The sequence below is a fragment of the Halichondria panicea genome, chromosome 9 (genome assembly GCF_963675165.1).
Source record: "Halichondria panicea chromosome 9, odHalPani1.1, whole genome shotgun sequence".
NCBI lineage: Eukaryota > Metazoa > Porifera > Demospongiae > Suberitida > Halichondriidae > Halichondria > Halichondria panicea.
The window spans coordinates 1,057,522-1,072,254 of NC_087385.1; the positions used below are offsets into that span (position 1 = coordinate 1,057,522).

The 14,733-nt window shown below is 44.5% G+C and overlaps 3 protein-coding genes across 3 annotated transcripts; 1 reads left to right on the forward strand and 2 right to left on the reverse strand.

Annotated features, from left to right (window-relative positions):
• Window positions 1-27: 27 nt before the first annotated feature.
• LOC135340908 (dual specificity protein phosphatase 22-B-like) lies at window positions 28-3,798 on the forward strand. Its single transcript, XM_064537326.1, has 6 exons — window positions 28-215; window positions 298-383; window positions 549-598; window positions 1,175-1,249; window positions 1,802-1,973; window positions 3,572-3,798. The coding sequence occupies exons 1-6, from the start codon at window positions 161-163 to the stop codon at window positions 3,707-3,709; spliced, it is 576 nt and encodes a 191-aa protein (XP_064393396.1). The 5' UTR covers window positions 28-160; the 3' UTR covers window positions 3,710-3,798.
• A 27-nt stretch (window positions 3,799-3,825) lies between these two features.
• LOC135340907 (YEATS domain-containing protein 2-like) lies at window positions 3,826-7,666 on the reverse strand. Its single transcript, XM_064537325.1, has 5 exons — window positions 7,520-7,666; window positions 6,689-7,423; window positions 6,124-6,365; window positions 5,208-5,908; window positions 3,826-4,631 (listed from the first exon to the last, which is right to left on the reverse strand). Exons 2-5 carry the CDS (start codon window positions 7,414-7,416, stop codon window positions 3,924-3,926), a joined length of 2,379 nt encoding a protein of 792 aa, XP_064393395.1. The 5' UTR covers window positions 7,417-7,423; window positions 7,520-7,666; the 3' UTR covers window positions 3,826-3,923.
• A 121-nt stretch (window positions 7,667-7,787) lies between these two features.
• On the reverse strand, window positions 7,788-14,713 carry LOC135340905 (cartilage oligomeric matrix protein-like). The gene is made up of 19 exons (XM_064537324.1): window positions 14,555-14,713; window positions 14,442-14,488; window positions 14,262-14,372; window positions 13,834-14,182; window positions 13,473-13,643; window positions 13,104-13,268; window positions 12,671-13,006; window positions 12,373-12,509; window positions 12,060-12,200; window positions 11,211-11,438; window positions 10,938-11,048; window positions 10,565-10,672; window positions 10,224-10,502; window positions 9,841-10,075; window positions 9,511-9,689; window positions 9,136-9,363; window positions 8,943-9,035; window positions 8,540-8,637; window positions 7,788-8,122 (listed from the first exon to the last, which is right to left on the reverse strand). The coding sequence occupies exons 1-19, from the start codon at window positions 14,604-14,606 to the stop codon at window positions 7,942-7,944; spliced, it is 3,249 nt and encodes a 1,082-aa protein (XP_064393394.1). The 5' UTR covers window positions 14,607-14,713; the 3' UTR covers window positions 7,788-7,941.
• Between the last annotated feature and the right edge of the window lie 20 nt (window positions 14,714-14,733).

Genomic DNA, 14,733 nt, shown 5'->3' on the forward strand with positions numbered 1-14,733 from the left:
CGTTGTGGTGACCTTGGGTGTCCCACAGCCACGCCCATCTCCTGCTCCAAGCATGCAAGTCAGTGCAGTATAGCAGTGCAGTGTCACTGTTGTTTTCCTGCTCTACGGTGTGGATATAAGAGTTCTACTCAGCTAGTTATACCAAATCTGTCTGTGAGTCATGGGGAACAGCGTGGACAAAGTGATAGACGGTCTCTATGTAGGAGGAATGCTAGGTGAGAGGAGTGTAGTAGCCATGTGTCATGTGTTCTGTGTTCTTACATAGTGTACAGTGTTTCATGGTTGTACTGTATGTAGGAGGGAATACAAAAGAGAAGCTTAAGGAGCACAATATGACACACGTCCTGGCCATCCATGACACAGCTGAACCACTTCATCCAGATGTACATGAGCGTGCATAAATACATGTAGTGTCGACTAAGAACACAATAATGATGACAAAGCTGTATCGCTATTAAACACTCAGTTTCGTCACTCCACACGTGTATAGCCCTATTATTGTCAGTACACAAAGTTTGTTTGCATTCTCTTGTTTCCTTCTCTCACAGGAATTCACTTACAAATGTATCAAGATATCGGACACTTCCTCATCTGTCCTGTAAGCCCCTACACAGCTAGTATCAATACTCCCCCCCCTTCCACAGCTGTGCATGTTCTGACTACCCCCCCCCCCCTCCCACAGCTGTGCATGTTCTGACTACCCCCCTCCCCTCCCACAGCTGTGCATGTTCTGACTACCCCCCTCCCCCCCCACAGCTGTGCATGTTCTGACTACCCCCCCCCCCCCCTCCCACAGCTGTGCATGTTCTGACTACCCCCCTCCCCCCCCACAGCTGTGCATGTTCTGACTACCCCCCCCTCCCACAGCTGTGCATGTTCTGACTACCCCCCTCCCCCCCCACAGCTGTGCATGTTCTGACTACCCCCCTCCCCCCCCACAGCTGTGCATGTTCTGACTACCCCCCTCCCCCCCCACAGCTGTGCATGTTCTGACTACCCCCCTCCCCCCCCACAGCTGTGCATGTTCTGACTACCCCCCCCCTCCCACAGCTGTGCATGTTCTGACTACCCCCCCCCCCCTCCCACAGCTTATATACTGCTAGACATGTATTCTATGCATGTACACTGCTAGGTACTGACTACCCCCTCCCCCCCCCCCCACACACACACACAGCACCCCCTACTTCTCAGAATGTGTAAACTTCATCCACGAGGCCAGACTCAAAGGAGGGAGTGTCTATGTGCATTGGTGAGTGGAGGTACCTTAATCTCTGGTGCTAACTATATACAAACACTATAATTATAATTCTAAGTATTATTCCCTCTAGGTGTGTATTATTAGGTACCCACCCCATGCATAGTGATAGCGCTCCATGCATAGTGATAGCGCTCTGTATCAATGTGTACTTTTATGTGTAGATATGATTTTTAGACTTGAAAAATGATACTCTGATTGATGTAAACTGTTGTGCAATTGGTGTCAGGTGTATTTCAACATCATCATTTAGTGTCTGTTGTCGCTTTAAGGGCCCGTGTTATTGTAGGATTTGCAACTAACCCAATACTTATACAACAGTTATAGTCAATATTTATGGAGTTGTTGTCGTGAGGCCAGACCAAGGGCTGTATTGTAATAGAGGGTGGCCTTACTTACACATGCTATTAGAAGGCCCATATATGGCTGTATTATAGAGGGTGACTTGTTTATAGAGTGCTTAAAATAGACAGGTTTCACTCTATTGGTGGTCCGGTTGCAGTTTTAATTACTACCAGCTGTACTATAACCGCATGTGTTACACAGTGCTGCAGGAATCTCTCGATCAGTGACCATGACAGTGATGTATTTGATGACGGTCTCATCACTGGGCTTTCAAGACGCTCTGATGGTGGTCAAGCACTGCAGAGAGATTGCCAACCCTAACTTCGGCTTCAGGCTCCAACTGAAGCAGTACGAAGAAGAACAGCTGTCATCAGTGAGTTAATACACTGAGGGTGTGCTGTGTATGCATGCAACACCCTGGAACAGTATAATTATGAGCTTGTAAGGTCATTGGTTCAATTCCAAATTTTTCCCCCTCACCTAATCTTTATGGTCGAAGCTAATTAAGCACACTACCTCCCCCTCCCTGTGTAATCATAGTCCAAACACAGCCAGCCTTATACTTAGTTGACTACTACTACTAGCTGAACACATAGAGTTGTATAGAGATGTATATTACCCCTGTTCCACACACACACATGCACTAGTATACCCACCTCCATCCACACACACACACACACATGCACTAGTATACCCACCTCCATTCACACACACACACACACATGCACTAGTATACCCACCTCCATCCACACACACACACACACATGCACTAGTATACCCACCTCCATTCACACACACACACACATGCACTAGTATACCCACCTCCATTCACACACACACACACATGCACTAGTATACCCACCTCCATTCACACACACACACACATGCACTAGTATACCCACCTCCATTCACACACACACACATGCACTAGTATACCCACCTCCATCCACACACACACACACACATGCACTAGTATACCCACCTCCATTCACACACACACACACATGCACTAGTATACCCACCTCCATTCACACACACACACACATGCACTAGTATACCCACCTCCATTCACACACACACACACATGCACTAGTATACCCACCTCCATTCACACACACATGCACTAGTATACCCACCTCCATTCACACACACACACACATGCACTAGTATACCCACCTCCATTCACACACACACACATGCACTAGTATACCCACCTCCATTCACACACACACACATGCACTAGTATACCCACCTCCATTCACACACACACACACATGCACTAGTATACCCACCTCCATTCACACACACATGCACTAGTATACCCACCTCCATTCACACACACACACACATGCACTAGTATACCCACCTCCATTCACACACACATGCACTAGTATACCCACCTCCATTCACACACACACACACATGCACTAGTATACCCACCTCCATTCACACACACATGCACTAGTATACCCACCTCCATTCACACACACACACACATGCACTAGTATACCCACCTCCATTCACACACACACACATGCACTAGTATACCCACCTCCATTCACACACACACACATGCACTAGTATACCCACCTCCATTCACACACACACACACATGCACTAGTATACCCACCTCCATTCACACACACACACACATGCACTAGTATACCCACCTCCATTCACACACACACACATGCACTAGTATACCCACCTCCATTCACACACACACACATGCACTAGTATACCCACCTCCATCCACACACACACACACACACATGCACTAGTATACCCACCTCCATTCACACACACACACATGCACTAGTATACCCACCTCCATCCACACACACACACACACACACTAGTATACCCACCTCCATTCACACACACACACACACACTAGTATACTCACCTCCATCCACACACACACACACACACACTAATTATGCTACTGTTTCCTCTTTGGCCCATGCACAGGAGAGGAAGAGAGTTCAGGCGCAGTACCCGGACACCAAGAAGCTCAATGACGACGAAAAACTTAAAGAACTGTTGACTGAGGCTCGCAAAAAGCCACAACAGGACAGTGACTATTGGAAGGCGTACTCCGCTAACTAATATTATAATCATTAATAGTTAAATTTTGTACACTTTGTCACTTTTGTTTGCATCCATGCAATGTCAATAACTTTGTTGAAGCGTAATTATACACTATTAATGAATACAATAATTAGTTGAAATATAAAATATATAAGACATTGTCAAGAAAATTAATTACATAAATTAAGTAATGTAAAATTTCGCTACCTCACAATAATTACAGGATAGTTCACTAGTCTGAATCGCTCTCACTGCTTGAACTATCACTGAAGTTTCTCCCACCTTCGTCCACGCCCAAATACTTGTCTGTCACAAAGTCACATGACTCGAGGTTACGCAATGCTTGGTGCACATGACGAGGAGTGATCACCCTCTCTTGACACAGCTCCCCCTCCACGAGATTCCCCGCCTCCTGGGTCGCTTGTACGAGGATGGAACGTAGAAATCGGGCACAGGACATATAGATCATGTGCTCCACCACATGTGCGTACATACGATCTATAACAGCAGGGTAAACCCTGATTCCAATATTCGCCGAAGTTTGTTGAATCCATTTCAGTTCTGGGGTTTGTGGGATTCTGAATCGAGGTACAGAAGTGTCTTCGCTACTTGTCGAGGGTTTACTTGGGACAGTGGGAACTGTTTCAATATCCAGTTCTTGATTTAGCTCCTGCAAATGTTCTTGTCTAGTTAGCTCATCTTGTAGGGTGAGGACCTCGGAGAAAGTGGAAGTAGAAGTGGAGAGAGTAGAATGTTCTAATTGTTTCAAACGTTTCGAACAGTTCTTGTGAATATTAGATACGACCGAGTAGCTGTCTTCACCGGGAACTTCCTGGGGTGGGCGGAGCTGACACCCACAGTATTTGCAGAACCCAGAGTCGAGGGTGTTGGTAATGGCATCCAGTGGAGTGTAGCCATTCCTCCGACACCACTGAACCACCTGGAGACCGGGGGAGGAGTAACAATACACGAGCGTAAACATAATTATGGACATAACTCTATTCTAATTTCAAACAGATTACTGTAACAATACATGTCATGTACATAACTTGTAGAGCAGAGGCTTGTTTAAACAATTCGGTTGTTTTACCATGTACAGTTGGCTCTGTAACCAGAGTTCTGATCCAAATTTCTGATGCTTAGAAGGAGCTCTTTCAGGTGGTACATGTTGTATGGTCAAATCCTAACTTTGGAACGAGCCATAATTTCCTATTTTCACATGGTATTTTGTCAAAAACAGGCTCAAAAGACTTTAGACTTTAACACATCATCTGAAAGCCTCTCTCTAAGATTTCAGATTAACGTTATTGGACCAATGGAACTAAAGTTATGGCTGTTCAAAAATGAAACCAGCCTACCGTATAAATTGTGGTCATTCTAATAAGCAGATCACCCTCTATGGTTAAAAAAGCCCCCATAGCATGTGTTTGAACATACCATCTCTATAATTAAAGCCACTGTTGGTCTGTCCCAAAGGTGACCGTTATTCACTGTATGGACATGCATGCACACTCACCTGTTTAGTTGTAAGCACAGCTGGGATCCTCAGCTGTCTCTCCACTTGATGCTTCACGGCCACGGCTCTCATCCACTCTGAGGCACGTCTCCGTCCCACCGCCCACGCCTGGAACTGTGCAAGTGAGGAGGCCGACAGCAGGAACCCATCGTTAGGACTTTGACGCCCATATAAGGGAATACTACGCACTGCAACGTGGAGACATTTGTCCAGGTTGGTGGTGAGGACTTGGGCCGAGGAGGTTTCCGATTTTACTCGTGACACATCAGAGTTTGGAACAGAGCTTTCTCGTGAGAGGCTGGGTGTGGGCGTGGGCGAGGGCTGTGACGTGTGAATGGTGACGACGGTGGTACAGTAGTCGTGGTCGAGGATGATGGAATCGTTGGAACCTCTCTCGATAGGTAGCGAGATGTGTTGGATAACCACTGGGGAGTCAGACTTGCGGGAGGACTTGGGTACGTACTCGCAACACCTGGCAGCCAGTAGCTCCGGTTCTTTCTCCTCCTCCACTTCCATAGCGTCGTCTTGATTCAGTTTTATGTCATTTTCGTCAGAGAACACCGGAATCGCATCTCCGTTTGGATCAGTGGTGGATATCTCTCTGACCTCGCTCACGTCCAGGTTACTGTCAAGTCCGTTGACGAGTGGGTTGATCCCATTCTGAGCACGCTCCTTGAGTTGCTTCACAGCCAGAGCAGGACCTGAAGCAGAACAAGCAATGTGAGGGTAATGAGGGGGTACAGTACATGTACATAAAAATTACACAAGGGGAAATCCCCAAGATCAGCACTGGAACAAGGGAAACATTGATCCCTACAATTGTAAATTACATATACATGTACATGTACATAAGAGGACACGCAAGCATTAACATTATATAATAGCCATCGAGTACAATTTACATTGGGGTACTGACCTATATCTGTGACCACTGAGAGGTCAAGGTCCACCACAGTCTCCGCCCCCAGTGTCTGATGTCCAGTATGCGTTCGGTCGAGCATGAGGTTGTGAATAATGTCCGCAGGTTTATTGTAATTGTCCGCAAACTCCAGCTGCACTCGAATGGGGAATTCCCCCCAACCCAGCTTGGTCAGGTGGAAGGGAGGCTTGCTGATGACGATGATGTCATGAGGATGGTAGCTTGGATGAAGGAAAAACCTACAGTGTGTGTGCGTGTGTGTGTAGGGGGGGGGGGGGGGGGGGTGTTTTAGTGTGAGTAGCAACATTACTAAAAGTCTCACACTATAAGATTAACGACCGTGTATTGTTTACGAGTACTATACAAAATAGGCATAAATTATATAAAGACACTATAATAATTATGTATACAATAGACGATTAATTTACCTTTCAGGTAACAATACGATAACCTCCATAGCACTGTAACAGTCGTACGTACTCTATCCTAGCTAGCTTATTTCATGAACATGACACTTCTACTGTAACCATAAGAGGAGCATTCCTCTCTAATGAACACACACCTCACTGCCTTCACGAAATGACTAATGTCTGGTTCACTCTGAGAGCCACGCACATAGGCCATCCACTTGTGAGTGGAGCCTCCACACTGAGAGGAGGGGTCCAGGAACTGAGACGTGTTCCCTACTATAATCCGCTTCTTCCGATAAAACCTCGACTCGAGATCAGAAGACAATTCCTCCTTGTCATGTGACTGATCATGTGATTTCAAAGGGGGATCAGGGGGTGGGCATACAGGTTGTATTCTTGTCGTTGTTGGAGTGGTCATAGAATTATCCCGAGTGTCTATTAAAGTTCCATTGACCACTTCTTCACTTTCCATAGGCTCGTCTTTAATTTTCACTTCTTCAGATATTTTACTCTCTTCAGATGCACAGCTCTCGAGTGGTGTGCTCTCTTTAGAAACATCAGCGTCCTTATCGTTGAGTTCATCGATTGGCTCTTCCTCCTTGACCTCCGGACCCTCGATGGCCGCTTCCTCGAAGTTGTCCCAGCTGCTCTGCACTCCAATGTTCTCCTGACTGTAGTCTAGTTCCGTTGGATAGAATCCAGCTGATCCATAATGCTGAGCAAGCACTCCCATACGTAATCGCTGTAGCATAAGCTTTGCCAGGCGTATTCGATCCTCTATCTGTGTGAGCTCTGCTTCTTTGTAGGTCAGCTCTGCCCCAAACTGTTCGGCAATTATGCTTCTCATTGAAGCTTCTTTATCCGGTGGCTCACTAGACATTTTGTACCTATTGTGCATGTGGTGAGGTTTGAGGGGGATAAAATTAGTTTTTTGCATACATACGAGACTACGGATGGCTAGAGTGAATGCATAAGGAGCTCACCTACAAGATGGTGGTGTGTGTGCAGCTGGAAAGGTGGTGGGGGATAAGGGTAGACTTTAGGAGTACGCCACGTGTGGGGCCCACAACTAGTCTATACTTTTAAGTTAACTTTCAGTGTTTGTAATACGTTTAATTAGAAAGAATAGTAGACGATTATTACCCTATCGCACAATTGCCACATTCATTTCATTAATTGGCCGCGGCTTTGCTTGATTAATTGCTATGTGCTTTCATCATTAAATTGATACATGCAAATAAACCACCAGAATTAAGAATAAAATTTTTCATTAATAATTATATATCATGGAGCATTTTGAGGATTAATTATAAGAAGTGCAAAAGATATACAAACAAACGAACATAGAAATACATATATATTGAGAGCTGGTTCACAAAAGTTGATTTTATTATATGGATTGTTTTTATGCTTGACATTGAGATAGTGCTTCTTGTTGCTCGTGACTGAGGCATCTGTACGATAAATCAGAGAACAACAAATCGGCTTGCTCAAACACGTAGAGTCCGAGTCGGCCACCCTTGACCATGTTGTCACACACACAACCAGTGTCGAGGAACATCCCAGCTTCAGTGTACATTCTTAATCTGTGCAGGAAAGAGGAGTATCATTAAAACTTTGCAAAAAATAAAGTTGTTCTGCAGGCAAGTATAACTATAGCGATTACTACACACATAATTCAAAAGATGCCCGGCATGTCTGTACTACGCTAGGATCTATATGGCATGGCATGCAGAGGAGAGGAGGCTTATTATGAGTTACGGGAAAGAATGCATTGTAGTTTGTAAGGTCTATTATGGTAGAGGTGACTAGCGTGTGAAGAGAATGTTTGGAACGTAGCGATAATTGGACTGCTTACTCAACATTATCACATGAATCAACTTCAGGGATATAACTTATAATTTTAAAGCGGAGGAGGCTACTACAATTATGCATTTTTTAGACCTCAACATAACTACGACAGAGTACGCTAAGCTAGCTAGCTCGTGAATGAAGATAGTTACCTCATGCAGCCGGGTTCTGATGCATACTGCATGTTCCATCTGTACGCTTTCTTATCGGCCCATCCTCTGTTCTCGGGATCATGGTACAGCATCTTCACCTAATGATCAAAAGAGAGAGTGAATGTATGGAATGTGCAATGATTCTAATTACACTAGGTGCGGTAACAGGGTATATTGAAATATCGAAATGATCAAAGTGCGATATGCACACACCTAACAAATGCTATTTTTATTGCAAGCTTTGAAGTTCCCTATAACACTATTCACTGCATGGCCTGTTGCTAGGGACGTGGGCAATGGGAACATTTCTAATATTATTATGTAATTATGTATTATTGGACTTTGCAGAATGCAGGATATGATAGATCAACTTGTTCCGCCCCATTAGTTAAGACCCACTTACTTGGTCTTTGGTATTTCCTGAATTCCAGAGAGCGTTTCTCAAAAACATCCCAGGTCCTGTAGCGGAGTTTATCCTCTGGATTTGAACTCCTTTCTGTAGAAAGAAAAAAGATAGCACATTAATAATTATTATTTGTATAAAACAATTATTATAACTATTTCATAATTATTGGAGAAGCTGGAAAAATGCTTACCTCAGCATGTGCTCTAAACGGATAGGACTTCCAGTATCGCTGACTTCGCTGTTTCCACGACACCAGGTTGAATCGTTTGTTGCTCTGATAGTTGAACACAAAACCAGCATAGTCGTCATCCAGAAAAGTGTTGACAAAGAATGTTCCGTTAAACTCCACGTTTGTGAATCGATCTTTGCCCACCAGAATACCGGGTCCTGAGCTGGCTGTTTGACGTACCTCTGTGCCCTGAGGGGAGAGTAGGAAAAAACAGGTAAATACCATCACACAAACAACTCAAAATCTGCATAATTATGCTAGATTAGACTTCAGACTTGCAGTGAATACACACGCATGCGCAGTGATGCTACACAATTTTTGGTTGTTTCAACTCACATTATTATAGGTTTGCCATACTGGCTTGTCCTTGCTCTTAACTCCGGTTTCCAGACCAACTTCCAAGAACTGGGTGAAATCTGTCACTGAGATTCTTGGGTCCTCAGGGCATACGTCCTTAGAGTCTGGCACGCCGTCACCGTCTGTATCACTCTCACACACATCACCCACGCCATTACCTGCAGGGGGGGGGAACATTGTAAAAGCCATGTTGTTGATAGAGTTCTAGTTTGGATATGAAAAACGTTAGCTTGTACTCACTTGTCATTCACACAAAGTACATGCAAAGCAAGCTATATACATGTACGTACAACAACAACCTAATCTCACCATCTTCATCAGCCTGGTCTGGATTGGGCACTTGGAGGCAGTTATCAGACAAGTCAAAGACTCCATCGCCATCGCTATCATGGTCGCACATGTCACCCACACCGTCACCATCAGTGTCCACCTGGTCACAGTTAGGTTCCTCCGGACAAGTATCGAGGTTGTCTTGGATACCATCTTCGTCCACGTCGATATCGTTGTCACAAGCGTTGCCGACACCGTCTTGATCTCTGTCATTCTGTATGTGTGTGTGGTAGAGGTGGGTGTGACTATGCTGCATGTACATGCATATTGTTTACCTACTTTAATTAGGAACAATGCCACTTAACTTTTATCACCTAACTCTGTTGAGTGCTAACTAGCACAAAACAAAAAAAACTACTCACCTGGTTGCTATTGGAAATAGTAAGGCAGTTATCACACAAATCTCCGGCTCCGTCTTTGTCCATATCTTCTTGGTTAGGATTGAATATGAATGGACACACGTCCATTACGTTCAAGTAACCATCTCCATCGAGATCAGGGTCGCACGCATTCCCAATAGTATCTCCATCAAGATCTGACTGTCTCCTGTTTCGATGATAGGGGCAGTTATCACATTCATTTCCGACAGTATCCCAGTCAGAGTCGTACTGTTTGGGGTTGTACACTTGAGGGCAATTATCCTGAGAGAGAGAGGGGGCGGGGTGAGTACGTGTAATAAGTTTAGAGCTATTGTTAGACTTACTCTGGAATTTTCAACACCATCATTGTCAGCATCATCGTCACACACATCACCAATGCCATCTTTGTCTCCATCTTGTTGTCCACTGTTGGGAGTTTTCGGACAATTATCCTATGTGTGTGTGTGTGTGGGTGGGTGGTGTGAGTGTGTGTGTGTGGGTAGTGGATGACATGCGTGTATACGACCATCTAAAAGCAATTCCTACTAAGAGTTTATATAATGACTACCGGCTAATCAAAACGTGACTAACCATAAAACAAACAATTCCGAAAATCAATAACTTCCAATCCCACAATAAGCATAATTACATTCATTGCATTGGAATCTAATCTCTAATTGCATGCATGGCCAATAAGGAGGTGACCTTTGTACTCACCACTCGGCAAGGAGGATGGTCGCATCCAATAGTGAGTAGGGTGTTTGGTATACCATCAAGATCACCATCTGGACTGCACTCCTTCCCGTTACCAATCATACCAATAGGACACTGTGTGTGTGTGTGTGTGGGTGTGGGTGTGTGTGTGTGTGTGTGTGTGTGTGTGTGGGTGTGGGTGTGTGTGTGGGTGGGTACTATATATTATTAGTGCATGCAAAAGATGCATGCATTATGCATACTCCATATGACTGTGTTGTTTGTGTGTGTACCTACCTCACAATGAAACTCTCCCACGGCATGATTAATACAATACTCCTTCTGTGCACAGTGATGCATATCAGCTGCACAAGGATCGGCCACAACACAGTCAGTGAGTCCACTCTCCACATAGCCTTCCAGAAAGCAAGAGCCACAAGCAAACGATCCGAGTGTGTTCTCACATTCCCTGAGCTCTGAGCAACCTCCATTTGTATCCTCACACTCGTTCACATCCATACAACCCTATAGTGGTGTGTGTGAGTGTGTGTGTGTGTGTGAGTGTGTGTGAGTGTGTGTGTGTGTGGGTGTGTGAGTGTGAACGAGTCTTGTCACACATTAGGTGATGAATGCATGAGCTATGCACGGAATAGTGGCAGGTGAGTACCCTAGACTAATCGAATCAGTTGAATATGAGGATATAATCTACAATGACTCGATTACAAGAATAGCACCATAAAGAAGAATGCTGACAGAATATTGAAGGTCTTCTGTCGTGCTTATTTGCAGAGATCAATGTACACAAATCAAGTGTCTGGGAGCCCAATTAAAAAAACACATTCCAAGGTAATTCAATACGCTGCTAGAATGGGTTTCAGTTATTGGCAAGTATTTCTTGCTGGCTACTCTTGTTTCGTTGCTCTTCTTCAAGCAGTCACTGCCTTAGTAGGGAGGGAATGCTACTAATATAGTGCTACACACTTAAATCCGATACAGTTTCGTTATTGTTGGTGCAACTGTAATTCTAACATAGGTATTGTTATGCCGTAATTATGGTATTTTATATCCCCAAAAATTCCACACCATTCTCAACATCGTTCGCACTATTCAAGCAAACTTTGTTTGCACACAATTTACTCCACTAACCTGAACAAGAGAGTTAGCCTCCTGAAGGTCGTAGCCTCTGAGAGCATCACCATGGAAACCAGTCGGACACTCTCCACATTGATAACCTTCGTCAAGGTCGGTGCACTCAACACCTGGGTAACAAGGGCTGACCTCCTCGCACTGCAGGGAGAATAGTTAGTTGTTATAAGCACTTGTTTGTGCATGAGTTGTAAACAATACGGAATTCTTGTGGCATGCAACAACAGAAGGTGAAGCTGTACAAGTACAGATGGTGGTATAACGGAGACGAAATGGTATTATTTACAGAGGTTAATTGCAGGGGTTTACTCACCTCGTTGACCAGTTCACAGTGTACACCATCTCCCCTCATGCCTCTAGGGCAGGCTCCACACTCATAGTCTGTGTCAGTGATCTTCTTACAAGAGACTTGCTCATTGAAGCAAGGATGGCCATTATCAATACAAGGGTCTGTGTGAAAACAACAGGAGAAGTGAATAATGCACACCTAAATAATTATGCAGAAACACAGCAATAATTTTTTGCACCATTATTTTGCATACTTCATAGGCAATGCATGCAGATTGCATAACAAGTATACACTGTTGCTTGCATGCAGGTGCAATACTTACCAGGGCAAGCTTGTGTGTTACATTGCTCCACTTCAGTTCTATCTCCTTCACACTCTTCACCACCAAATTTCTCCACATTATAATCCCTCATACGTTCCCGAGTTCCAATGTCACATGATTTGCTGCAAGACGACCAATCAGAGAAGGGCAGCCACTCGCAATCGATGGGGCAATGACGTTCAAAGCATGGCCTAGCATCAGAAGCATCTCCTTCGCAATCGATACCTCCAAATTGGGGTGGAGGGTTGGTACAAGATCTACTGCGTGCTTGAGTTCCATTGGCACAGGTCACACTGCAAGCAGTCCACTCTGACCATACAGTCCAGTCACCATCAACTGTAAGAGTGTGAAAAAGAGTGTTAATGAGTGTGTGTCTGCATGCATTATGCATTATGCAATATATATAAATATGCTGTGTGCGCGATATACTCACTGGGACAGTTGTGAGTGTTACAATCGAGTGATTCGGTTGCTGCTCCCTCGCAACGAGCTCCTCCGTATTTCTCTACCAGTTGCTCTCGACGACGAAACTGTTGACCGCCCCCGCATTCACGACTGCAATTACCCCACTCTCCCCATGGCATCCACACACAGTCAACTGCATGGAGATAGAAAATTTGGCAATAAAGACTTGTTTTCGCTGGCAAAAACACATCTTATGCATGCTCTTTGCATGTAATTAACACCTAATTACAACTTATTGTTTTTGGGGCTAAAACATTAATTTTTGCATGAAGATACTGTGTATTTAAAATTTCATGCTTGCATTTGCAGTCTCATGCAGTCCCATGCATGTACTCACCTGGACAATGCCTGAGGAAGCAGTCTTTGATTTGCTCTGTCTCTCCCTCGCAATCTTTGCCTCCGTGCTCAGGTGCTGGGTCTGTGCAGCTACGACTGCGATACTGTGTCCCATTACTGCAGCTGACAGTGCATGCAGTCCACTCGCTCCACGGGGTCCAACCACCATGTACTGTGAGGGAGGGGTGGGAATATGCCTTATTTGTTGATGAATTTCAATGCTATGCACATTCTTTCGCATGCATGCAAACTACATCAAAGCTCATGAATCACATTTGAAACACAGTGAAGAATGCACACTGTTACAGCAAGCTATGAATGCATGCAACATGCATGTAGTGTACAGTATACATGTGACTTACCTGGGCAAAAGTGAGTGTTGCAATCCTTAATCTCGACCAAATTTCCGGTACAGTCCAATGAAGCAGCTCCGTCAGTTTTGCACTGTCTCATTCGACTTTGCCTCCCTCCCCCGCACTCACGAGAGCACTCTGTCCATGGCGACCAATCGGACCAGGAGTTGGGCTTGGGTCGTTTATCCTCTGTCACATTATTTCGGGAATCATCTTCCGGTCCGACTCCAAAACTGAGCTGACTGAGATATTCGCACGTCTCACAGCACACACCGGGAAGCTTGTATGGCGGTTTGCCATCTTCACACATTTCAATTTTGTCGCAAATCGTTGAAACTATTTGAATCTTCTGACCAGTCTGCAGAGCAAAAAAAATCAACAACAGGTAAAAGTTTGTCATCAATTAATGCAGGTTTGTTCCATGTATATATACTTACAAGGCATTTATATTTTTGACATGCGTTATCAGGATTTTGCACTGAATCTCCTTCTTTGAGTACTGGATTTCCGACCATGTCGATTTCGCAGTATTGTTGTTGGTCATCACACTGCAAGAAAGAGATAAAGGTATAATATTTAGTAACGATAGTGCATAAAATATTAGTAGATGCACTCACGTCACTCACAGAGATACCATTGCCTCCAATCGATGGACTCACTTGGCCTGTAGAGTTGCAGAATATGCAGTATAATATTTAATGCACTAATGCAAAATGCAAGACAAACTTACATAGTGCTCCACAGAGGAGAGTGGCCATTACTAGACCAGAAAACTTCCACATCTTCTTTCTGTTCGTTTATTTTCTGAATCAGTCTATTCTACTAAATGAAGAACTGAGAAAATGCCAACACAGGATAGACTTAAGTAGAGCAGGCAGAGAGAGATGACATGTGAATTCCCTGCATTCC